This window comes from Pelobates fuscus, chromosome 3 (assembly GCF_036172605.1).
Source record: "Pelobates fuscus isolate aPelFus1 chromosome 3, aPelFus1.pri, whole genome shotgun sequence".
Classification (NCBI taxonomy): Eukaryota; Metazoa; Chordata; class Amphibia; order Anura; family Pelobatidae; genus Pelobates; species Pelobates fuscus.
Genome location: NC_086319.1, coordinates 421756338 through 421782143, shown reverse-complemented (window position 1 = coordinate 421782143; position 25806 = coordinate 421756338). Strand labels below are relative to the sequence as shown.

General features: G+C 43.6%; 1 protein-coding gene across 4 annotated transcripts in view; it reads left to right on the top strand.

Moving 5' to 3' along the window:
- Positions 1-25806, top strand: part of TFR2 (transferrin receptor 2) — a 95673-nt gene that overhangs the window by 50859 nt on the left and 19008 nt on the right. For all 4 annotated transcript variants that reach the window (XM_063449795.1, XM_063449796.1, XM_063449794.1 and 1 more), the window contains exons 9-14: positions 5530-5669; positions 7208-7383; positions 7470-7589; positions 7956-8038; positions 21597-21660; positions 22735-22802. In XM_063449795.1, the coding sequence (XP_063305865.1) occupies positions 5530-5669; positions 7208-7383; positions 7470-7589; positions 7956-8038; positions 21597-21660; positions 22735-22802 (651 nt within the window). The remainder of the gene's footprint in view (positions 1-5529; positions 5670-7207; positions 7384-7469; positions 7590-7955; positions 8039-21596; positions 21661-22734; positions 22803-25806) is intronic.

Below are 25806 nucleotides of genomic sequence, written 5' to 3'. Positions count from 1 at the left end.
GGGGGAATTTAAGGATTCTGTTAACCCCTTAAGGACCAAACTTCTGGAATAAAAGGGAATCATGACATGTCACACATGTCATGTGTCCTTAAGGGGTTAAAGGACTACTACAGGCACCCAGACCACATCAGCTCAATGAAGTGGTCTGGGTGCCAGGTCCATCTAGGGTTAACCCTGCAGCTGTAAACATAGAGTTTCAGAGAAATTAGGGTTAATCCAGCCACTAAAGGCGCTTCCACGCTTCTCACTGTGCTTTTTACAGTGAGAAGATGCCAGCGTCCATAGGAAAGCATTGAGAATGCTTTCCTATAGAATAACCGAATGCGCGCGCGGCTCTTGCCGCGCATGTGCATTCGGCGGAAGAGGGATGAGAGTCCCCAGCGCCGACGGAGCCCGGAGCTGGAGAAAGGCAAGTCTTTAATCCCTTCCTCCCCCTAGAGCCCGGCGGGAGGGGGGCACCTATTAACACTATAGTGCAGGAATACAAGTTTGTTTTCCTGGCACTATAGTGGTCCTTTAAGGTTACATTGTTTTAAAGAAATAAATGAAATACACTTTGATTATCTTTTGGTATAGTCATATAGTAAAGTATGTAAGTTTGGTATAAAGTTAAACTGAATAAGGTCAAACATTCACACCAATACTCTCTCAAATCCCATCCTGTCACATTGCTATTTCTGGCATACACAGTATGTTGTCATGGGCAGATTAACTGTTGTTTTAGTTATTTGTTACATAAGGGTTGTTGGTGTTGGTTACTTCCAATACATTCGTAGCAGGTTTACAACACTGCCAGAATTATCAGCACACTTTACGTTCCAAGTAAACACTCTCATCTTAGCTTCTCATTTAACTTCGCTTTTATTACCTTAAATTTCTGTCTTCTCTAACATCACTACTCCCTTATCCGCCTCCGTGCTATCTAAATTCATATTAGGCCAACACGGGCCTATGTATAAGGCAATTACCTGCCAACAATACAGTCTTATTACAGGTTTACATTTCACATACAATATAAAGTTTATCATTATTATAATTTTAAATATGACAAGCAGTATTGGGTTTTATCTTGTGTGTTAAATATATACATGACACCGGATTCATTCTAGTAATTTAATCTAAATCTGCCTTTTTACAACAGGATTACCCCAGTCAGCTACTTTTATTAACCCCAAATTGTGTCGCAAACGTATTTGCGTTGTCACTACACAGACTACACTTTTACAATAGACAAGGTACTCCCTCCTGCTTTGATAAAGTGTTTCAATCAAGACCTTAGGAGGTCACCCATAGTTCACTGTCATAAAGTCCAATATCACTCTACACTATCACACCAATCAGGTACGCAAAACCCTTTAGTCTCGGGACGTCAAGAGGCGTGACTCTTTATACGCGACCCACGCATGGTCTACCCTACGTAGACATTCTACCATTTTTATCAATTCATGTTTTCACGCTCACTTACATTCTTTCTCTACGTTTTCAGTCTATAGGGAATCGACTTCACTCACGTGAGCTGCTATACGGGTATAGAAGTACCCCACTTGTTCTCCCTAGAGACATTAACTCGACCACCTCCTCACTAACAATCAGGAGTCTTGTCAGGAGACTCACATGGTCAGCAGGGACACAACACTATCACTTTTATCATGAATACGTACTGCGGAACCATAACACAGCAACTGATGCCCTCTCTCGTTCTAACCGCAACAGCACATTCAGGGTTTGCAGCCATTTTTGGCGACAAATTGTTCAGAGAGAAATGGCCTATAGAAACAACTCTGCCATCATTTAACAGTACTTCTGCCCTGTTCTAAATATACCCAATAGTGGCAGCTCTAGTGTGGGGCCACCGGTGGAAAGGAAAGACCATAAAATGCCTCACTGATAACACAGCAGAGTGCAATATCATTAACAAAGGCAGGTCCTCTTCCCTGACAATAGTCTAGTTAGGAGGCTCACATGGTTAGCAGCAACACAACATTTCCACCTGATCCACATACCGGGCAAGCACAACACAGCAGTCGATGCCCTTTCTCATTGCAATCTACATGTTTTCTTTCAAGAACATTCTACAGCTAAGAAAATCCCAAACAGATCACCGCTATTCCAGGAATTTTTTATATGATTCCTATGCAAAATCTGCACACATGAGACGAGACTCTATGTTGAGGGTGAAGAGGAACTGATTTTAATGGTGCCACAGTTGGCCTTATATGACAATCCCCATGCAACGGGTACGCCCACAGGGACCTCATGGTAGAATGATTTTCAACGTCACAGACCAATAACAATAAGGTTACAAGGCACGATACTCCCACACACAGCACACATCCCCTCCCCTCTGCCTGCGAGATAATTGAGTCAGATACTGTATTAACTAAATTATCTCCAGGCAGAAAAAAACACATATGATTATAAAACCCCCAAAACACATAATATCCCGATAAATGTTACATCCCCTGATAGCCCTGATCTGGGCTGGGTGACCAACATATCCAAAAATCACCCAGATCAGTTTAGGAATTCTAATGAAGTCACATTGTGACCGACTGCACTCATGGTCCCTTGCCCAAAACAGTTCAGAGAATCAGGCTGTGTGGTCGGTCTATTTCGGGAATTTAAAATAAAGTCCAAAATACTGAACGTAGCCATTCGTGAGTAAAGTCAGTGTATGGCTCTTGTTCGTGAGTTTATTGTGAGGAGATCAATCTCGCCACATTGCATTGGAGGAGTCTGGTTGCCCGCCTGTTGCCTCTGGACTATGACCCCATGTTAAAAAGCTTGATTTTCCCCTGCAAAGACACGAAAGCCGGGTCATTCGGTGCTTGCCCTGTTTGAGCGGTGATACCCCAGATAGCTATGCCATGGAGCCCATTTGTATAATGAAAGACTATGGGAAAAACTTTGACTCCATTGTATTTAAACTGTATGTGTGTGATCAGAGCTCCATTCAGTAATAATGTGTGCTCAGATCTGAGCTATCTGGGGGTATGTACCTGTTTTATGCAATGGCTGCACAGTTATATATTTTTATGTATTTTTATGTATTTTGTCTTTTGCTGCCATGTGTTCAATGGAGTTTTGCCTCTGTCCTTGGAGATAATTGGATTACTTCCCAATTATCTCCAGGATAGAATACTCTGTGGAACTGGTTTTGGGCAGAAAAGCCATGCTTCATTTGGTCACAAAGGACTACGATCTCTTTTGAACCAATGGACCAATTTGGATGATTTAGAAATATGCAGATTCTGAAAATGTAAGTTTTATGTGAATGTGATGCATACTTTTAAAGTTATGAATAATGTGGAAAAACTGTATTTCTCTGCCTGTTCTAATTACATTACCCATTGTGTAAGGTAATTGTATCACAGGCAGAGGGGAGGATTTTGTGTGGGAGTGTCTGAGTGTATTGTACATGTTTATTGGTTGTTTTCCAAAACCCTGTGGGTGGTATTAATGTGTATATAAGAACAATAAACCCACAGCTCTGGCTGACCACTGCTTGACCCTCAACACTGAGCTCTGTCTCGTCTTTGGGGGGGATTTACTGTATGCTGTTAGAGACTGATTGCCAGGAGTGTAAGCTGATTTTCTGTTTTTCCTGTTCGTCTGCTAGCAGCTATTAGTGAGGTTCCAGTTCGGGAGTTGGAGTGCTATTTTGTATCCAGTTTGGGAGTTTGGTGTTCTGCAGTAGCTGTGCCTGTATCTCTGGAAGGGGAAGATCTACTAAACGGTGGTTTAACCCCTTTATGCCTGGGGGTGCCGTTACATTTATTCTTACCGAACGTCGTTCAAATAGCTGAACATCCGTGGAAGGTAAATAGTTAGCGGTGTTCGTGCCGTCGAGTGTTCAATTTGAGTTCCATGCACTCGACGACCAAACACCGCTCATTGTGTTTGCGGCTTAAGATGGTCACCGTCACGTGTTCGAATGCCGCTTCGGGAGTTCGAAGTGTTGCCATATAAGTCACAAAAGGCACGAACAGTGGTTTTAACCAAGGTTTATCACAGGGGCCATAGTCACAGGGTATGAGGCTGGCAAACAGGCCCATCCAAAAGCCAGTGGCAAGGTTACTTTTGCCTCACCCTGTTTTGTGTGGGAGTGTCCTGGTCCTAAAAGCCAATGTAATTAAAGTGTGTACTTTTTCATAGTCCCCTCTCAGGTTCAGTGGGGAATGCCCCTGGAATATGTTAGAGTAAACCCCTTGCAGGGTTGCTACACTCATTATACTCCCTGGGATTATAATCACTAGCTCTTATATGAGCTGTTCCTGCTATACTCTCTTGAGTAGGAGAGGTTCACCCACTGGAAGCTGGATCCTGGTCTTGGGTCCAGTGTGGGTGGAGGACGTTGAGACCCCAAACAAACTGCGGCAGTACGGTGCTGATTGTGTCTAGTTGAGCACTAGGAGCATTGATTGGCGGAGGCACCCGGTCGAGGTGCCAGGCGGTCCGTCACACATGGTAATAATCCCTCCCCTGTGCCTGAGAGATAATTGAGTCAGGAACTGTACTAAACTCAATTATCTCCTGGCACAGAAAATATACATTTTAACAACCTCCCAAAAGTACCCTCAAAACACATGAAAACCCCACTGGGGGACCAACATATCCAAACATCACCCTGATCAGTTCAGGGGTTTGGAATTTCATAATTTGACTGACGGCACATGAGGCTCCTGCCCAAAAGACTTCCATGAAATCAGGCTGTGCAGTCGTCTCTTTCAGGAGTACAAAATACATTACAACTACGAATGGAGATGTTTGTGTGTATGCTGGCTCTGTGTCCCTCATTCGGGAGTGTGTTCCCACTGAACTCCGCTTTTCTCACACGAACGCCACCGAGGGAAGTCCCAGCAGTGTTCGCGCTTTTGAGTGTCCGATTTGGGTTTTATACACTCGACGACCAAACACCACTATACGCGTTCGCGAGAACAAGATGGCCGCCACCTCATGTTCATCCATATGAATGGCGGCCACCCAGCTGACCGTTTAGAATGTTGCGGTTAGAGCTTGTTAACGAGGTCAATAGGGTTAACAACACACTCCACTTCCAGGTGGCCTCTTTGTTCGGTAGTCAGCACACGAACACAGCAAACATAATCCGTTCGGTAGATCCCATACACCGAATCAGACAAGTGAAAAGGCAAGAATAAAGCCTTTCCACAGTCCTGAACCAAGGTCTTACACCTGGGCCATAAGCCTGGGGCAAAAGGCTGGCTAGCAGGCCCCTCCAGAAGCCCTTTGCCAAGTTCTGTTTGCCTCAGTGAGTGTCTCAAATTAGAGTATGTCTGTCAGTCAAATCAGTGAGATTGTGTGTCTGTCAGTGAGTGTGCTTAAAATGATTGAGATTGTGTATAAATGATAGGTGTCCCAGAAAACATGGCGGATATGGTATCCTTATATATAAAAGCAATACACATTAACCCTTTCATTAACAGAGCTCTACTTTCACTCTATTATAGTTGGACCCTAACCCATATGACTTGTTAACCTCTGTCTTTCTGGATTTCTTTTTTCTCACAGGTTCATCGTGGAACTGGAGACCCAAGCACCCCTGGATTCCCATCCTTCAATCATACCCAGTTCCCCAACTTCGAGTCCTCAGGGCTTCCAAAAATTCTAGCTCAGCCTATTAGTACGGCCACTGCACGGAAGCTACTTGGGTATGTTAACCATGGGATAATGACTAGCAGCCACGTGGCATAGACTGGCCTGCATACACTGGTGGCTAACATCAGTGAGCACTAATGATGTAATAGACAATGATTTACTAAGCTTCTGTGTGATGGTGAGATACTCTGCTGTATCTGACTGTGTAATGGTGAGATGCTCTGCTGTATCTGGCTGTGTAATGGTGTGTATATATATATATATATATATATATATATATATGAGAATAAAAGAAATGTGTAATAGTATGTGATCTCGCTAGTATTTGTTTAATAAGCAAAAGGCATATTAAACTATACTGCAATTCAATTATATAAAGCCATTAAAAAGAAAGTTTGTTAGGAAGTAGTGGCGACGAGGCCTGCCTTACAGTGTGTGTGTGTGTGTGTGTGTGTGTAGGGGGGGAGGGGGTACTCTGTAGCGGAGTAGTAGTATTCTCCACGGAAGCAGGTAAAATTTAAGTATAACGCAGGTAGCGTAGTTAAAATCCTTTTCTCCCAAGAACTAGACGACACATAGCTTGGAGGTCAATTGAGGTTTTTAATCACAGGTCACAGTATTTATGCGGTTACAAATGTAAGGGGTTTCCCAAGTCACACTGCAGGGGTTGTCCAGTAGGGGACTGAGCTTACAGGCTGATTTCCCATCATACACTGCTGTACTAGAGAGATAATCACCCAAGAATGTATTGCTAATGGGATTATCTCCTAGTACAGCAAACTACAGTTTTTACATTAAAATCCATAACTGACACAATATTCCTGATATGCAGCTAACAGACCTCTTGTCACATAGCTGGGACCTGAGCGCATTATTGAGGGAACCACCGCTCAGATCCCAGCACAAATAACCGAACGCCGTTCATATTACATGATCAGAACCACCAGGCTTGAAATAGTTGTACTGACTGAGGGAATGAAATTCCCGAAAGAACAAAACTCCCGAACGGCTTGGAAGTCCAGCGGGGCTTGTGCCGCCGAGTAGCAGATTTTAGTTCCAGGCACTCGACGGCTAAACCCCGCTGGGTCACCGAGAACAATGATGGCCGCTGCCATGTGTTCGGTACACGAACGGCAGCCAGCCGCAGCATACATTAATTGGGCACTGATACAATGTTGCAAAGTACCTCATTGGAGACACACAACCTGCTGGGGTGGTCTCCCATTCGGTACTTTGCTTGTTCCACGAACAGTGTGGAGATTCACTGTTCATGGATAGCCAAGCTGAATGCTAGCGGTATTCGTGTGTTGTAACACACGAATGCTTTACACATGGATCTGTAATAGGGGAAACCGACAATACAGGCAATAGCAATGGATATACAATTACATTCAGTAAGTGGCTAGGTTTGCCACATACTCCTTGCACCATAATCACTGCATTGTACTGTTATGTTATTTGGAGTGTTCCTTTAACATTTAGTCTTTGCCACAGGGTTTCTAAGTGATTTTCCTCCTTTTGGAACGTCCTACTGGGGCGTTACCAATTGATTTGTAGCAGTTATGGTAACCCTGCTGTCTCCTTTTTGCAGTAAAATCGCAGGTTTAAAGGCCCCCCAAGATTGGATCCATCCATCATTCTCTGGAAATGGTCTGGGGCCCATCCTAGAAAACCCTCAGCACAGAGTGAGCCTTGAAGTGGGCAATGTGCGGCAGAGTGTGGAGCTGCTTAACGTTTTTGGAAGTATCACTGGGCGTATTGAGCCAGGTAAGAGTGACCGATATCTCCCAAACTCATATTATCCCCGAAAGTAAAGAACAGATTGTGATTAGCATCCTCCTTCATTCTTACAGAGCACTATATTGTGGTGGGAGCTCAGCGAGATTCCTGGGGTCCAGGCGCTGCCAAGTCAGCAGTGGGTACTGCCATCCTAACTGAACTGGCACGGACAATGGCATATATGGTGCGGGGAGGTGAGTACTTTAGATGCCAGTGAGAGCTGTGTGGGGGGTAAGTACAGGAATGGCAGAGAGAGCTGTGTGTGGGGTCAATAGAGGAATAGCAGAGAGCTCTGCAGGGCAGGATGGAGGTGTAGTGACAGAGCTGTGTGTGGGATCAGTACAGGAATAGCAGAGAGAGCTGCAGGGCAGGATGGAGGTGTAGTGACAGAGCTGTGTGTGGGGTCAGTACAGGAATAGCAGAGAGAGCTGCAGGGCAGGATGGAGGTGCAGTGACAGAGCTGTGTGTGGGGTCAGTACAGGAATAGCAGAGAGAGCTGCTTTGAAGGCTGGACACAGCTGTGGTAGGTGAGAGAGTGATGTGTAATTACTGTATTTCAGGTTTCCAGCCTCAGAGAAGCGTCCTGTTTGTAAGCTGGGATGCAGGAGATTTCGGGAGTGTTGGCGCCACCGAATGGTTAGAGGTAACACAGTCCCTTTGTCCCATTAATATTACAGTAACACAGTGCACAGTAACATATTAAATGGTAATTGTATCCCATGACTGCCTTTGTTTCGTTCAACTTTAATTGTCACAATAATAATAAAAAAAAAAACAGACCATAATGGAACTCCCGTACACAGACTCAGTACCCCCAGTTGCAGTAGCTTGACTAGGGTCTCCAAGGAATTCTTCTAACTTACCAGGCTGCAGCTCCAAGGAGTTCTTCTAACTTCCAATCAGGTGTCGCCCACTCTACCTTTTCTTTCCCAGGCAGGAATCCACACCTTGGCCATCACTGTGACGGCCGTTACACAGGACTTGTGGCTCTCAGGCCTAGCTTTCTTCTCCTGAGCTACAGGAACTAAGCATCCAGGCAACAGGTGTGAAGACTGTTACTTGGATTCCTGAACGGATCAAAGCAGGCTACACAGTCCTAAAAGAACTGACAAGCAAAGCTTTAGTTTTACACAGGACTAGCCCATATCTGCATTACATTAAACTTACTGTGACAGCCTCCATATAATACAAATAACCAAATCATATGAGGTAACATACAGGATCGCATAACAACACGCTAACATATTTCTTAAGGGGGTTGGGAAAACAACTAAAAAGAAATCTCTCTCCTACCTGCAGATAATATGCAAATCTACCTGAATATGCAAATTACTAAGTCTTGCTATTCAGGTAGTGCACATAACAGTTGCTACCAACAGGTGGCGCTGTAAAGGCTGCACAGCCAAATCCACCTAGTTGGTAGAAAGCATCAGTAGTACAGGAGAGCACCCAAAACATTTAATAATAAACAACACATTATACACACCCTGAACCTATAATGGGAACAGGGTGACTAAAACATAAGAATAGTCCAGGGATCTACATACAGTGTCCATCTTATGCTCCTGGGTTGATGGTGACTACCATCACACAGATGTTGGTAAATTTGTTCCCTACATGGTGGATCAATGCTCATTCGAGTTTATTATTAACCCTATAGTTAAAAATATCAGTTTGAAAAGTCTGCTCTTCAGCTTAGCTCTGCTAATTTTGTGGAAATATCAAGTTAAAACATACCAGGAAAGGTTAAAGAATCTTAACATGTATAGCTTGGAGAAAAGTCGAGACAGGGGTGATATGATAGAAACATTTAAATACATAAAGGGAATTGTGACAAACTGCCATTTGCCACTGGGCATTGGAGAGGACGGATTGCTAGCCTCCTGCCCTGTGACTATGGCCCTGGGATATATTGCCCTTCTAGGAACTGATTTGGGCATACTTGATTCTTATATTGCTGTTTCTGGCCCTTTAATTCCCAGAGAAAGGGTTTGTACTTTTAAACTGGCACTTTGGATGCAGTCGAAGTGCCGAAGTGGTCGAAGTGGCCACCATTCGAATACCGAACACGTGGTGGCGGCCATTTTAACTTATTCCAACGCGGTCAGCGGTGTGTGCAGCCAAATCTATGGAACTGTTTTCGGCTACACAATTGCACGAACACCGCGACACTGCAGCTGGAGACTAAGTCCCATTCGAAGATTTGAACGCTCGTTCGAATGGGACTTAGTCATTTTCTCGGTGTAAAATAGACCGACCACACAGCCCAAATCTATGGAACTGTTTTGGGCATGAAAATGTGCTTGCGGTCGGTCAAAAGTGACTCATATCTATCTCCCGAACGGCTGAAAGGATTCGAATAATTTTTGGGTATGTTTGTATTTGGAATGTGCTGATTAATAATATGTATTAATATTGGATGTATAGTTTTAGAGTTATGAAAGTTGGGTAAAAAGTATGTTTTAAACTGTACGGATAAATGGGTTACCTCTCAGGCTAAGGGGAGGAGATGTGTGGGATGTAACCATTGTTTGATTGGCTAATGTATAATTGTCTGTGGGCGTCTCCTTTGCATGGAAGAATTGCATTGTCATTAAACCTCAGTTCTTCTTCACCCTCAACACGTAGTCTTGTCTCATGATTGGAGGGGACAGCTATAGTCACACTGGGGATTGCTATGCTCTGCATACTCCCTGGAGCCTTAATCACTTAGCTCTTTTAAGAGCTGTTCCTGTTACGCTCTCCTTGGAGGAGAGGTCTTTTCCACACGGTCCTGGAGGACAGAAGCTGATCCAGGGTGGAAGGAAGACGGCGAGACTCCAGTTAAGCTACGGCGGTTGTGGAGTCTGCGGTGGTTGTGGTGTCTGCGGTTCGAGCCCTCAGGAAGCGCTAGGAGCAGTCGGGGTGCCCGTCGATCCCTTACAGGAATCAACACAGTAAAGGAGGAGACTATATTTAAAAGAAGAAAAACTACCACAACAAGAGGACATAGTCTTAAATTAGAGGGGCAAAGGTTTAAAAATAATATCAGGAAGTATTACTTTACTGAGTGGATGCATGGAATAGCCTTCCAGCTGAAGTGGTAGAGGTTAACACAGTAAAAAAGTTTAAGCATGCATGGGATTGGCATAAGATAAGGCCAGGGACTAATGAAGTTACATCCCCTGATACCTCCAGATCTGGGTGACCAACATATCCAAAAATCACCCAGATCGGTTCAGGTGTTCGAGATTTTCATGGAGGTCACATTTTGACCGACCGCACACGAGGCTCCTGCCCAAAAGAGTTCCATGAAATCAGGCTGTGCGGTCGGTCTCTTTCAGGAATACTCAATACAGTCAAATGCCAAATGTAGGGGTTCGTGGATAGGCTCAGTCTATGTTCCTCATTCGGGGCTTGCTCCCACCAAACGCTGCTCTTCACATACGAATCCAGCCGAACATATTTAGAGATGGAAGTCCCAATGGTGTTTGCGCCGTCGAGTGTCCGATTATAGTTCAATGCACTCGATCAACACCGCTGTATGTGTTCTCGGCTAAAGATGGCTTCCGCCACGTGTTTGTATACAGAACGGCGACCACCCAGCCGACCACTTAGAACGCTTGCGGTTTTAGAAGTGTTAAGGAGGTGATAGAGGTTGTGGCACACTCCACATACGGGTGGTCTAGTCGTTCGGTAGTTTGTTCGATAGGAGAATGAAATAAAAATAAAATGAAGGAGAATGCAATGTCCCACACCCAAAGGGGAATGAAATAAATGGATTACAATCCAGGGACAGGGAGATCCGTCACAAGGAATTTAGGCTTTCTGATGACTTAAAGGTAGGCAAGCAATGTAATAGAGCAGCAGGAAATGCTAGCAGAATGCTTGGTTGTAGAGGGAGAGGTATTAGCAGTAGAAATAGGGAAGTGCTCATGCCATTGTACAGAACACTGGTGAGACCTCACATGGAGTATTGTACTCAGTACTGGAGACCGTATCTTCAGAAGGATATTGATACTTTAGAGAGAGTTCAGAGAAGGGCTATGTGACGAGACCAATCACGCCACATTGCATTGGAGGAGCCTGGTTGCCTGCCTGTTGCCTCTGGACTATGGCCCCATGTTAAAAAGCTTTATTTTCCCCTGCAAAGACACGAAAGCCGGGTCATTCGGTGCTTGCCCTGTTTGAGCGGTGATACCCCAGATAGCTATGCCATGGAGCCCATTCGTATAATGAAAGACTCCATGGTAATTGAACTGTATGTGTGTGATCTGAGCGCCATTCATTAATAATGTGTGCTAATAATGTGTGCTCAGATCTGAGCTATCTGGGGATATGTTGAATGTACCTGTTTTATGCAATGGCTGCACAGTTATATATTTTTATGTATTTTATTGTCTTTTGCTGCCATGTGTGCAATGGAGTTTTGCTTCTGTCCTTGGAGATAATTGGATTACTTCCCATTTATCTCCAGGATAGAAGACTCTCCAGGCAGAAAAGCCATGCTTCATTTGGTCACAAAGGACTATGATCTATCTTTTGAACCACTGGACCAATTTGTATGATTTTGACATATGTTTGTATTTGGAGTATGCAGATTCTGAAAATGTGAATGTGATGCATACTTTTAAGGTTATGAATAATGTGGAAAAACTGTATTTCTCTGCCTGTTCTAATTACATTAACCATTGTGTAAGGTAATTGTATCACAGGCAGAGGGGAGGATTTTATTTGGGAGTGTCTGAGTGTATTGTATGTGTTTATTGGGTGTTTTCCAAAACCCTGTGGGTGGTACTAATGTGTATATAAGAACAATAAACCCACAGCTCTGTCTGTTCACTGCTTGACCCTCAACACGGAGCTTTGTCTCGTTCTTGGGGGTATTTACTGTATGCTGTTCCAGTTTGACTGCTAGGAGTGTAAACCTATTTGTATGGTTTTTCCTATTCGGCTATTTACAGCATTTGTATGGTTCCGGTTCAGCAGTTTACGGCATTCTTATGATTCTCCGGTTCGGTGGATTGGTGTCTACAGTAGCTGTGCCTGTGTCTCTGGAAGGGAATATCTACTAAACGTCTGTTAACCCCTTTTATGCCTGGGGGTGCCGTTACAGGCTACTAAACTGGTTCATGGATTGCAGGATAAAACTTACCAGGAAAGGTTAAAGGATCTTAACATGTATAGTTTGGAGGAAAGACGAGACAGGGGGTATATGATAGAAATACATAAAGGGAATCAACACAGTAAAGGAGTAGACCATATTTAAAAGAAGAAAAACTACCACAACAAGAGGACATAGTCTTAAATTAGAGGGGCAAAGGTTTAAAAATAATATCAGGAAGTATTACTTTACTGAGAGGGTAGTGGATGCATGGAATAGCCTTCCAGCTGAAGTGGTAGAGGTTAACACAGTAATAGAGTTTAAGCATGCGTGGAATAGGCATAAGGCTATCCTAACTATGAGATAAGGCCAGGGACTAATGAAAGTATTTAGAAAACTGGGCAGACTAGATGGGCCGAAGGGTTCTTATCTGCCGTCAAATTCTATGTTTTTATGAGTCCTTATTCAACTTACATAAGTGAACAGAATATTGAGAAAACAATATATGAAGACAGAGGAAAAGGACACCAAATGAATATGCTGAGAAAAGGCCAGTCAGAGAGTGAGATAAATCTGTGTCGGACAGGATGAGGAAAAGACAGAAACAAAGTAATGAGACAGTGGCGGACTGAGCACTCGGGCACTTCAGTCATGGACCGAGGCTCTTGGGGGCCCGCCTGCCTGCAGTATTGTAATGGCTCAGCTGAGGAGCTCAACAAGCTGCCCAGCCAACCTGAACTCAGTGAGGGCCCGCACAACCTTCTGCGGACCTCTGTTATTAAAAAAGTCGCCCCCCCCCTGGTCGGCCGCTGCAGAGAGCTTGTAGCACACTGAGACACAGCCCAGGGGCCTTATCAAAGACCCTCCAGGCTGCCTTTCACTGTGCCTGTCTAGTACAGCATGTGGGCTCCAGGAGCAGAGCCCCTGCCGTGAGATGAGCACAGCACGCAGACTGCCTGTAACTGAGCAGCCCCATGCGGAGCTGCTCTATCAGTGTTACAGGCAGCCTGACCCCACTGCAGTTCCATGGCCCGCCAGAGAGGGAGCTCTTCGGGAAACTTGCATGGCGAGGATGAGGTGGTACTGCCTGCACCCAAGCAAACAATGGCGTACATACCAAGGTCGCGGTTGCGACCGGGCCCGGCCCACCAGAGGCCCCGTCCGCTATGCGACCCGGTATGCATGCCAGTGTGGCCAGCCTCTTCTCCAGGCTGGCCCTGGTGTCACCGGGCGGGCTGGCGGGGGAGCACTCTCCCCTGAGCGCTCTGTGCCCAGCTCCCTCGCGTGCCCGCACTGATGCCGGAGCCGGCATATGACATCATCTTCCGGCTCCAGCATCAGAGCGGTGCGCGCGAGGGAGCTGGGCAGAGAGCGCTCAGGGGAGAGTGCTCCCTCACGCGCCAGCCCTCCAGTCAGACAGTCCAGTGACCGGCCACCCAGCAGCAACCCTGGACCCCAGGGAATCCCCTCAGTTCTCCCAGGATAACGTACCTGGGTCCTGGCACACTCCCAGAGTGAGCAGCTTAATAACTTACCTGGGTTCTGGCACATTCCTAGAGTGAGCAGCATAGTAACTTACCTGGGTCCTGGCACATTCCTAGAGTGAGCAGCTTAATAACTTACCTGGGTCCTGGCACATTCCTAGAGTGAGCAGTATAGTAACGTACCTGGGTCCTGGCACACTCCCAGAGTGAGCAGCTTAATAACTTACCTGGGTCCTGGCACACTCCCAGAGTGAGCAGCTTAATAACTTACCTGGGTCCCGGCACACTCCCAGAGTGAGCAGCTTAATAACTTACATGGGTCCCGGCACACTTCCAGAGTGAGCAGCTTAATAACTTACCTGGGTCCCGGCACACTCCCAGAGTGAGCAGCTTAATAACTTACCTGGGTCCCGGCACACTCCCAGAGTGAGCAGCTTAATAACTTACCTGGGTCTCGGCACATTCCCAGAGTGAGCAGCTTAATAACTTACCTGGGTCTCGGCACATTCCCAGAGTGAGCAGCTTAATAACTTACCTGGGTCCCGGCACACTCCCAGAGTGAGCAGCTTAATAACTTACCTGGGTCCCGGAAAACTCCCAGAGTGAGCAGCTTAATAACTTACCTGGGTCCTGGCAAACTCCCAGAGTGAGCCGCTTAATAACTTACCTGGGTCCTGGCACACTCCCAGAGTAAGCAGCTTAATAACTTACCCGGTGTGAAGAAATGACCCTTGTATTCGGTATTTCTGCATGTTTCCCTTCTATTTCCAGTCGGCAGATGAAACTGCCGAACAAAGACCACCCCCTGGCTCATTTAACTTAAAAAACTGCATCAATTAAACCCCCTACGTGTGCGGCCAGCGTTCGTACTGCCGAACGCCGCGTGGCTGAGAAAACCGCGGCCATATTTTTTCATAAGAACAAAGGCAGCGGGACTTGGTCGTCGAGTGTCTGGAACTAAAATCGTACAATCGACTTCCCGAACACCGGTCTCAAACACACGGATGCTGGAACTATATGAACCGATTAGCAAGAAGAGCGCTATTCGGTACGGTTGTGCATACGAATGAGGGGAACAATCGCTGCTTGGAGCCAGGGGAATCCATTTGGTACTTTTATTAGTTTTTCTCCCTTTTCTAAAGTGACCGTCAAAACCACCCAAACTTGTGGAACTGTTTTGGGCAGCCCACCCACGGTGAACCGGTCACAAAGGACTTCCATGGTTTTTGAGAACCCCTGAACCGATCTGGGTGGAATTTGAATATGTTGGCCATCCAGATCGGGGCTATCAGGGGACATATTATTTGTGGGGATACTCCATGTATAAAGGGGTGTTCCAGATATTGGGGAAAACAGTGATTCTTCTGCCTGGAGATAATCAAGTTATTACTTTATCAGACTTGATTATCTCCAGGGCTAGGGGAGGTAATTATGTGTTTGTACTGGGTGTGCTTTATGTTTTTATTGTACGGGATTGGTTACATGTTGTCCCTCCCTGTGGGATGTCTCCTTGCATGGGGACTTGCATAAAAGGCTGTGTGTGTGAATTAAAGCCAGTTCATCTTGTATCCTGATTCTTGACTTCGGCTGTAATTTGGAATTCGTATGCTTTACTAAGGGAATAATCTTGTGAAGCTATTGCCATTTCGTATGGATTTAGTTTATTGCAACTACCGAACGGAGAGCTATATATACTAGGCTCTGGCGGTTCGGGAGGAAACTACCGAAGGAGGTTTAAATACACTTGGTTTCCTTACACCTGGGTCCTGGCACACTCCCAGAGTGAGCAGCTTAATAACTTACCTGGGTCCCGGCACACTCCCAGAGTGAGCAGCTTAATAACTTACCTGGGTCCTGGCACACTCCCAGAGTGAGCAGCTTAATAACTTACCTGGGTCCTGGCACACTCCCAGAGTGAGCAGCTTAATAACTTACCTGGGTCTTGGCACCAGGGTCCCTGGGGGGCCCGGCAGCCCGGGCCGCACGTGTAGCAGCGGAACTGCCGCCGGTGCAGTTGCAGGGGGGCCCGCACGCTGATGGGGCCTATCGGGTGGCCCACGCACTTAGGGCTACCCGATGGGCCCTATATCTTCAGGGGCCCGGTCAGCGCTGCGGCCGTGTAATCAGCCCCAGCCACCCTCCTGCAAAGAAACGTAAGAAACAGGAGGGTGGCTGAAAAATGAGCTCTGTGTGTGTGTATGTCTGTATGCATGTATGTCTGTATGAATGTATGTATGTATCAATGTATGCCAGTATGTCTGTATGTATGTCATTATGTCTGTATGTATGTCATTATGAATGTATGTCTGTATGTTATTATGTATGTATATATGTATATCTGTATGTCTGCATGTCATTATGAACGTATGTATGTGTGAATGGATGTCAGTGTCTGTATGCATGTATGTCTGTCTGTATGAATTTATGTATGCCAGTATGAATGAATGTATGTCAGTGTGTATGTATGTCGGTGTATGTACAGGGAGTGCAGAATTATTAGGCAAGTTGTATTTTTGAGGATTAATTTTATTATTGAACAACAACCATGTTCTCAATGAACCCAAAAAACTCATTAATATCAAAGCTGAATATTTTTGGAAGTAGTTTTTAGTTTGTTTTTAGTTATAGCTATTTTAGGGGGATATCTGTGTGTGCAGGTGACTATTACTGTGCATAATTATTAGGCAACTTAACAAAAAACAAATATATACCCATTTCAATTATTTATTTTTACCAGTGAAACCAATATAACATCTCAACATTCACAAATATACATTTCTGACATTCAAAAACATAACAAAAACAAATCAGTGACCAATATAGCCACCTTTCTTTGCAAGGACACTCAAAAGCCTGCCATCCATGGATTCTGTCAGTGTTTTGATCTGTTCACCATCAACATTGCGTGCAGCAGCAACCACAGCCTCCCAGACACTGTTCAGAGAGGTGTACTGTTTTCCCTCCTTGTAAATCTCACATTTGATGATGGACCACAGGTTCTCAATGGGGTTCAGATCAGGTGAACAAGGAGGCCATGTCATTAGATTTTCTTCTTTTATACCCTTTCTTGCCAGCCACGCTGTGGAGTACTTGGACGCGTGTGATGGAGCATTGTCCTGCATGAAAATCATGTTTTTCTTGAAGGATGCAGACTTCTTCCTGTACCACTGCTTGAAGAAGGTGTCTTCCAGAAACTGGGAGTTGAGCTTGACTCCATCCTCAACCCGAAAAGGCCCCACAAGCTCATCTTTGATGATACCAGCCCAAACCAGTACTCCACCTCCACCTTGCTGGCGTCTGAGTCGGACTGGAGCTCTCTGCCCTTTACCAATCCATCCATCTGGCCCATCAAGACTCACTCTCATTTCATCAGTCCATAAAACCTTAGAAAAATCAGTCTTGAGATATTTCTTGGCCCAGTCTTGACGTTTCAGCTTGTGTGTCTTGTTCAGTGGTGGTCGTCTTTCAGCCTTTCTTACCTTGGCCATGTCTCTGAGTATTGCACACCTTGTGCTTTCAGGCACTCCAGTGATGTTGCAGCTCTGAAATATGGCCAAACTGGTGGCAAGTGGCATCTTGGCAGCTGCACTCTTGACTTTTCTCAGTTCATGGGCAGTTATTTTGCGCCTTGGTTTCTCCACATGCTTCTTGCGACCCTGTTGACTATTTTGAATGAAACGCTTGATTGTTCGATGATCATGCTTCAGAAGCTTTGCAATTTTAAGAGTGCTGCATCCCTCTGCAAGATATCTCACTATTTTTTACTTTTCTGAGCCTGTCAAGTTCTTCTTTTGACCCATTTTGCCAAAGGAAAGGAAGTTGCCTAATAATTATGCACACCTGATATAGGGTGTTTGTCATTAGACCACACCCCTTCTCATTACAGAGATGCACATCACCTAATATGCTTAATTGGTAGTAGGCTTTCCAGCCTATACAACTTGGAGTAAGACAACATGCATAAAGAGGATGATGTGGTCAAAATACTAATTTGCCTAATAATTCTGCACACAATGTATGTATGTATGTCATCATGCATGTGTGTCTGTATCTATGTTAGTATGTAACACACACAAAAAATAGGTGGAGCAAGTAGTGGCAAAATAGAGATATACTTCCCTCTCTTCTTACTGCATCACTGTAAAGATAGAGAGGTACAAAATAGTGCAGATATCTCTATACATAATATCAAATATAATCTTTCTCAAACACACTCACAAGGACAGAGCCATATGCTGGACCTGGCTCTGGTATGTATCTCCTTAGGATCTCTTTAGGGTGATCCAAAACCCCTTTGGTGGTGTTTGTAAGATGATTGGTACTCCTTTCCCAAGGATAGGCAGCAGAGATAGGGTTAATTCCAAAGGTACATTTATTGAATAAAATACTGGATAAAAAGAATACAGATACAATTTCCTAATGTCCAAAGTGTTGCCAAAACGCGTTTCGCCGATATGTGGCTTCCTAAGTTGGCGTGGATAATGTTTTTGTATACTTAGGTGTCTTAAATACTCAGTTTTCGTTTCGATTTCCACGGTCTTTTTTTGGTGGAACGCATTCATGCGTTTCACCTCCTACTAACGGGTTCTTCGCGTCATATCCGGGTTGTCCGCGTCATATCCGGTTTCGTCCGGTCCATCAGATACGTCTTCAATGGAACGCAATGCGTTCCAGTGTAGTTCACAGCGGATATTAAAGTCCCAAATGATCCATCATAGAATGTATAGGGATTTGTCAGAACAAACTTTTCAAAGTGCAATTATGCCTATGTTGTTAATGCTTGAAATAAAGATACTGTATACTTTATAAAATGTGTATAAAACTATTCTAATCTCTGACAACCGATTAAATTATAAGTAGTTATTATAAATGATGCCCTTTTACCTATTTCAAAGGGATACTATATTCCCTAGAGGTATTCATTATATTTTAACAAGTCTAAATCCCATATAAGAGCTGATCAACCTAAAAACAGGGAGACGATATAGAAACAGAGAGAAAATATAAAAACACTGGTAACTTAAAATATTAATTGTTGGAAAATGGAACCACTAAAACCATAAGAGAGCAAGGTGCATGCTGCTTGTCTAAAAGGTACTGTATACTTAAAAAAATGGTTTAAAAAATGTGATATAAAATTACAAATAATTCCATGCTTCAATCTAACTTGACTTAATAATAAAATCTTATAGTTTATTATAAATAATTATGCTAGGAAATGGCATAGCTCAAAATCCTGATTTAAACCATTGGGAATCAATGTTTTAAGATTATAAATACATTTCATTTCTTCTTCTCCTATCTTTTTATTAAAATCCCCTCCTCTCCAATCTTTCTGTATATTCTGATATTCTAATATGCAAACATCTTGTGGTTCTTCTTACATAAATAACCCGGAAGTAGGAGGTGAAACGCATGAATGCGTTCCACCAAAAAAAGACAGCGGAAATCGAAACAAAAACTGAGTATTTAAGACACCTAAGTATACAAGAACATTATCCACGCCAACTGAGGAAGCCACATATCGGCGAAACGCTTTTTTGCAACACTTTGGACATTAGGAAATTTTATCTGTATTCTTTTTATCCAGTATTTTATTTAATAAATGTACCTTTGGAATTAACCCTATCTCTGCTGCCTATCCTTGGGAAAGAAGTACCAATCATCTTACAAACACCACCAAAGAGGTTTTGGATCACCCTAAGGAGATCCTAAGGAGATCCATACCAGAGCCAGGTCCAGTATATGGCTCTGTCCTTGTGAGTGTGTTTGAGAAAGATTATATTTGATATATTATGTATAGAGATATCTGCACTATTTTGTACCTCTCTATCTTTACAGTGATACAGTAAGAAGAGAGGGAAGTATATCTCTATTTTGCCACTACTTGCTCCACCTATTTTTTTGTGTGTTTTATATGATTTAAGGTGAAGGTGTAGAGGATACCTCACAGGTGTTAAGAGCTAGTATCATTTCTGTAGACATACCATTTTCTTGTATGTTAATATGTGTCTGTCTGTCACTATGTATGCCTGTGTGTCTGTATATGTGTGTATATCTCCGTATGTGTGTGTCAGTATGTATGCCTATATGCGTCTGTCTGTTTCAGTATGTGTGTCTGTTAATATGTATCTGTGTCATTTTGTATCAGTGTGTGTGTGTGTGTGTGTGTGTATTCCTGTGGGCGGGATTGGAGGTGGGCCCCAGCGGGCCCAGACCCTGAGCTGAGTTAGGGGGCCCAAAATTTCTGGTGGCGGCCCTGCCTGGCACACTCCCAGAGTGAGCAGCTTAATAACTTACCAGGGTCCCGGCACACTCCCAGAGCACAAATAAACACAAAGTATTGTGGTATATAACAGTTAATATGCAGGGTAGAATAGTTAATCTGTGATGTATTGCGGCTATAATAGGACACATTCAGAATATTGTTGGATATTATAGTAATTATATGGGGTATTGCATGTTATAATAGTTATTATGCTGGATATAAGTGTAATACATCATATTATTGGATATAATAATTAATATGCAGAGTATTGTGGTATTTAATATGCAGGGTACTGTAAGATATAGTAAGTAGGGTATTGTGGGATATAATATGCAGGGTATTGTGAAATATAATATGCAGGATATTGTGGGATATAATATTCAGGATATTGTGGGATATAATATTCAGGATATTGTGGGATATAATATGCAGGATATTGTGAGATATAATATGCAGGATATTGTGAGATATAATATGCAGGGTATTGTGGTATATAATATGCAGGATATGGTGGGATATAATATGCAGGGTATGGTGGGATATAATATGCAGGGTATTGTGGGATATAATATGCAGGGTATTGTGGGATATAATATGCAGGGTATGGTGGGATATAATATGCAGGGTATGGTGGGATATAATATGCAGGGTATGGTGGGATATAATATGCAGGGTATGGTGGGATATAATATGCAGGGTATGGTGGGATATAATATGCAGGGTATGGTGGGATATAATATGCAGGGTATGGTGGGATATAATATGCAGGGTATGGTGGGATATAATATGCAGGGTATTGTGGGATATAATATGCAGGGTATTGTGGGATATAATATGCAGGGTATGGTGGGATATAATATGCAGGGTATGGTGGGATATAATATGCAGGGTATGGTGGGATATAATATGCAGAGGTATTGTGGGATATAATATGCAGAGGTATTGTGGGATATAATATGCAGAGGTATTGTGGGATATAATATGCAGGGTATTGTGGGATATAATATGCAGGGTATTGTGGGATATAATATGCAGGGTATTGTGGGATATAATAAGTAGGGTGCTGACATGTTGATTTGAAGAGAAATGTGAATATTTTAAATAAAATGCATTTTCCTTGTTTTGTGGTTCTTACTAGGGCTTTTAGGTGGTTTTTATTTTCTTCTTTCACAAAAATGTGGAAATACTTTTTCAAACAGTTCTGTTTGTATATCTGACTGTCTGATCTCTATATCTTTAATTTAATATTTATGAACATATTTATTCTGCACATACCATGTATATAACAGAAATAAACTATCTGTGGCCGTTACGAGCTCGTGACAGAGCCGTCATATAGTTCAGTTTCTTTATTGTTTTGTTTCAGGGTTACCTTAGCATGCTGCATCTGAAGGCTGCGGCCTATATCTGCCTGGACACGCCTGTGTTGGGTAATAATTAATATTATACTAGAGTAAAATATTTTACTACTCACTAACCTTTCTAATACAATTAACCAATCCAACACACACTAACTAGGCTAGCACCCATTAACCAGCTTACTACAACTTACCAATCACTAGAACACTAACTAGACTAGCACCCACTAACCAGACTACTACAATTAACCATTTTAACCAGTCCACTTCAACTAACCGATCCAGTGAACACTAACTAGGCTAGCACCCATTAACCAGCTTACTACAACTTGCCAATCACTAGAACACTAACTAGACTAGCACCCACTAACCAGACTGCTACAATTAACCAATTTAACCAGTCCACTTCAACTAACCAATCCAGTGCACACTAACTAGGCTATTAACCCTATTAACCAGCCTACTACAACTTACCAATCACTAGCACCCACTAGTCACTAACCTTTTTAATACAGTTAACCAATCCACTGCCCACAAACTAGGCTAGCACCTTAGCAACCATTAGCCAGTCTAATACAACTAACCAATCTAACACACACTAACTAGACTAAACTCACTAATCAGTCCACTTCAACTAACCAATCTAACGCACACTAACTAGGCTAGCCCCCATTAATCAGCTTACTAAAACTTACCAATTACTAGAACACTAACTAGACTAGCACCCACTAACCAGAATACCACAATTAGCAAATTTAACCAGTCCACTTCAACTAACCAATCCAGTGCACAGTAACTAAGCTAGCACCTTAACACCCATTAACCAGCTTACTACAACTTACCAATCACTAGAACATTAACTAGGCTAGCACCACTAACCAGAATACTACAATTCACCAATTTAACCAGTCCACGTCAACTAACCAACTTAATGCACACTAACTATGCTAGCACCTTAGCCCCTAATTAACCGGTCTTCTACAACTTCCCAATCACTAACTAGACTAGCACCCACTAACTAGTCCACTTCGTCTAACCAATCTTATACCACCCTAGCTAAGCACACCTGTCCAACAAACTCATCCCAGTCCAGAGACGTTAACTATGGCTACATATTCCACATTTAATAAAATGTTTCTATTTCAGGAGATGAAAAGTTTAGAGTTAAATCCAGCCCCATGTTCAAAAGTTTAATGGAATTTGTGATAAAACAGGTGAGTGAAGAAAGAGGCAGCAACCTCTATTTCTTATCCACAAATCGCCGTCAGGTTGGATTAGAGATTGCTTGGCTGTTTTGTAAAATAGCGGTAACAGGGTTTGAGTGTTTGTACTAGAATTCAGAAAGAATTTAATGAAATGAACTCAACAGTGTTAGCCTCAGGGTAAATATACCCAGACCCTCTCAGTGTTAGCCTCCAGGTAAATATGCCCAGACCCTCTCAGTGTTAGCCTCCAGATAAATATACCCGGAACCTCTCAGTGTTAGCCTCCAGGTAAATATACCCGGAACCTCTCAGTGTTAGCCTCCAGGTAAATATACCCGGAACCTCTCAGTGTTAGCTTCCAGGTAAATATATCCAGACACTCTCAGCGTTAGCCTCCAGGTAAATATACCCAGGCCCTCTCAGTGTTAGTGTTAGCCTTTAGGTAAATATACCCGGACACTCTCAGTGTTAGCCTCTAGGTAAATATACCCGGACACTCTCAGTGTTAGCCTCTAGGTACATATTACCGGACCCTCTCAGTGTTAGCCTCCAGGTAAATACTTAGATATCCAACAGGGTTGATGTTCCACGAGGGATAAGCCAAATGGCAAATAATTTAGGTGAACTAGAAAAAAAAAATGGTCCGAGCTGTGGCAACTGACATTTAATGTAGATAAGTGCAAGATAATGCATCTTGGGCGTAAAAACCCAAGGGCAGAGTACAGAATATTTGATAGAGTCCTAACCTCAACATCTGAGCAAAGGGATGTGGCAGCCATCTTGATGAAAAGAGGGGTTCCGCAGGGGGGGATGCTGTAAAGCTGAGAAGGAACAGCTCTTACAAGAGTTGGTGATTTAGCACTCCAAGCAGAAGGGAGACAGTTGTTGTAGCTTTCTCCCACAAACATGATGAGGCTCTATCCGGTGGGACAACTGGTTTTAATGGGGCCACACACAGCCTTTTATGTCAATCCCCATGCAAGGGGCACTCCCCTCTGGACCTGAGAGTAGACTACTGTAAAAACAGACCCACAACTACATTTGTTCTCAGGTCTAGGACACTCCCATACAAAAGATAATCTCTCCCCTGCGCCTGGGAGATAATTGAGTCATGAATTGTATGAACTCAATTATCTCCAGGTACAGAGAACATACATTTTAGCAGTAAATGAAAGTACCCCCAAAACCAATGGTTACACCCCCTGATACTCCCAGATCTGGGTGACCAACATATCCAAAAATCACCCAGATCGGTTCAGGTGTTCGAGATTTTCATGGAGGTCACATTTTGACCGACCGCACACGTGGCTCCTGCCCTAAAGAGTTCCATGAAATCAGGCTGTGTGGTCGGTCTCTTTCAGGAATACTCAATACAGTCAAATGCCAAATGTAGGGGTTCGTGGATAGGCTCAGTCTATGTTCCTCATTCGGGGCTTGCTCCCACCAAACGCTGCTCTTCACATACGAATCCAGCCGAACATATTTAGAGATGGAAGTCCCAACGGTGTTCCCGCCGTCGAGTGTCCGATTATAGTTCAATGCACTCGATCAACACCGCTGTATGTGTTCTCGGCTAAAGATGGCTTCCGCCACGTGTTTGTATACAGAACGGCGACCATCCAGCCGACCACTTAGAACGCTTGCGGTTTTAGAAGTGTTAAGGAGGTGATAGAGGTTGTGGCATACTCCACATACGGGTGGTCTAGTCGTTCGGTAGTTTGCTCGATAAGAGAATGAAATAAAAATAAAATGAAGGAGAATGCAATGTCCCACACCCAAAGGGGAATTAAATAAATGGATTACAATCTAGGGACAGGGTGATCAGTCACAAGGAATTTAGGGGTAATTATTTAATTATTTCAGATGACTTAAAGGTAGGCAGACAATGTAAAAGAGAAGCATAAAATGCTAGCAGAATGCTTGGTTGTAGAGGGAGAGGTATTAGCAGTAGAAAGAGGGAAGTGCTCATGCCATTGTACAGAACACTGGTGAGACCTCACTTAGAGTATTGTACGCAGTACTGGAGACCCTATCTCCAGAAGGATATTGAGAGAGTTCAGAGAAGGGCTACTAAACTGGTTTATGGATTGCAGGATAAAACTTACCAGGAAAGGTAAAAGCATCTTAACATGTACAGCTTGGAGGAAAGATGAGACAGGGGGATATGATAGAAACATTTAAATACATAAAGGGAATCAACACAGTAAAGGAGGAGACTATATTTAAAAGAAGAAAAACTACAACAAGAGGACTGTGATGGTAGTAATCTGTATCACCGTCCAATATTCCCTTTTTCCCAATAGTAGAATATTCCCAATAATCCACAGGAATAAATATCGCTGGTATCGCCAAATAATCCCAGCATTAAGCTTTGGCTCATGTGTGAACAAGACTGATTTACTGGAAGCAACAGGCATTCAATTTATACAATAGCAGACTCCTCCTCTGGGCCAGGCTAGATAATTGAGTTTCAGCAACATACTACACTCAATTATCTGCTGGCCAGAAATATAAAATTTTTTAACATTTTTAGAAAAGTACTTTCTGCATAACATACAAATATAACAAATAAGGGGGCGTGGTCGACGGCGGAGCTACATGGCAGCACATTGCCTTAGCTCCTGAGCAACACGGAAGAAAATCGCGAAAAACTGAGGTATTATACCGCAATGGAGAACCACAAAAAAGTCCAATCTACCTCCCAACATGCAGGGAAGACCCCTGCAGGAAAAACGGGCACTGTAACCCGTTTATTTAGAGAATATTCCGACCGCGTGTCGGAGCTCGGCGAAAGCAATATGGCGCAGACGGCGGTAAACACTGATTCAGACCCGCCGAGTCCCACAGGGGCGGAAGCCTCACACACCTCGATGGATATCGATATTAAAGAAATACTGCAAAACCTGCCGTCCAGAGCTGACCTGGCACAGATGCTGGGAAAATTAGAAACCACCTTTCAACACAAAATGGAGGGCCTCAGTTTAGAAGTAAAACAGGTAGGCCGCACAGTGCA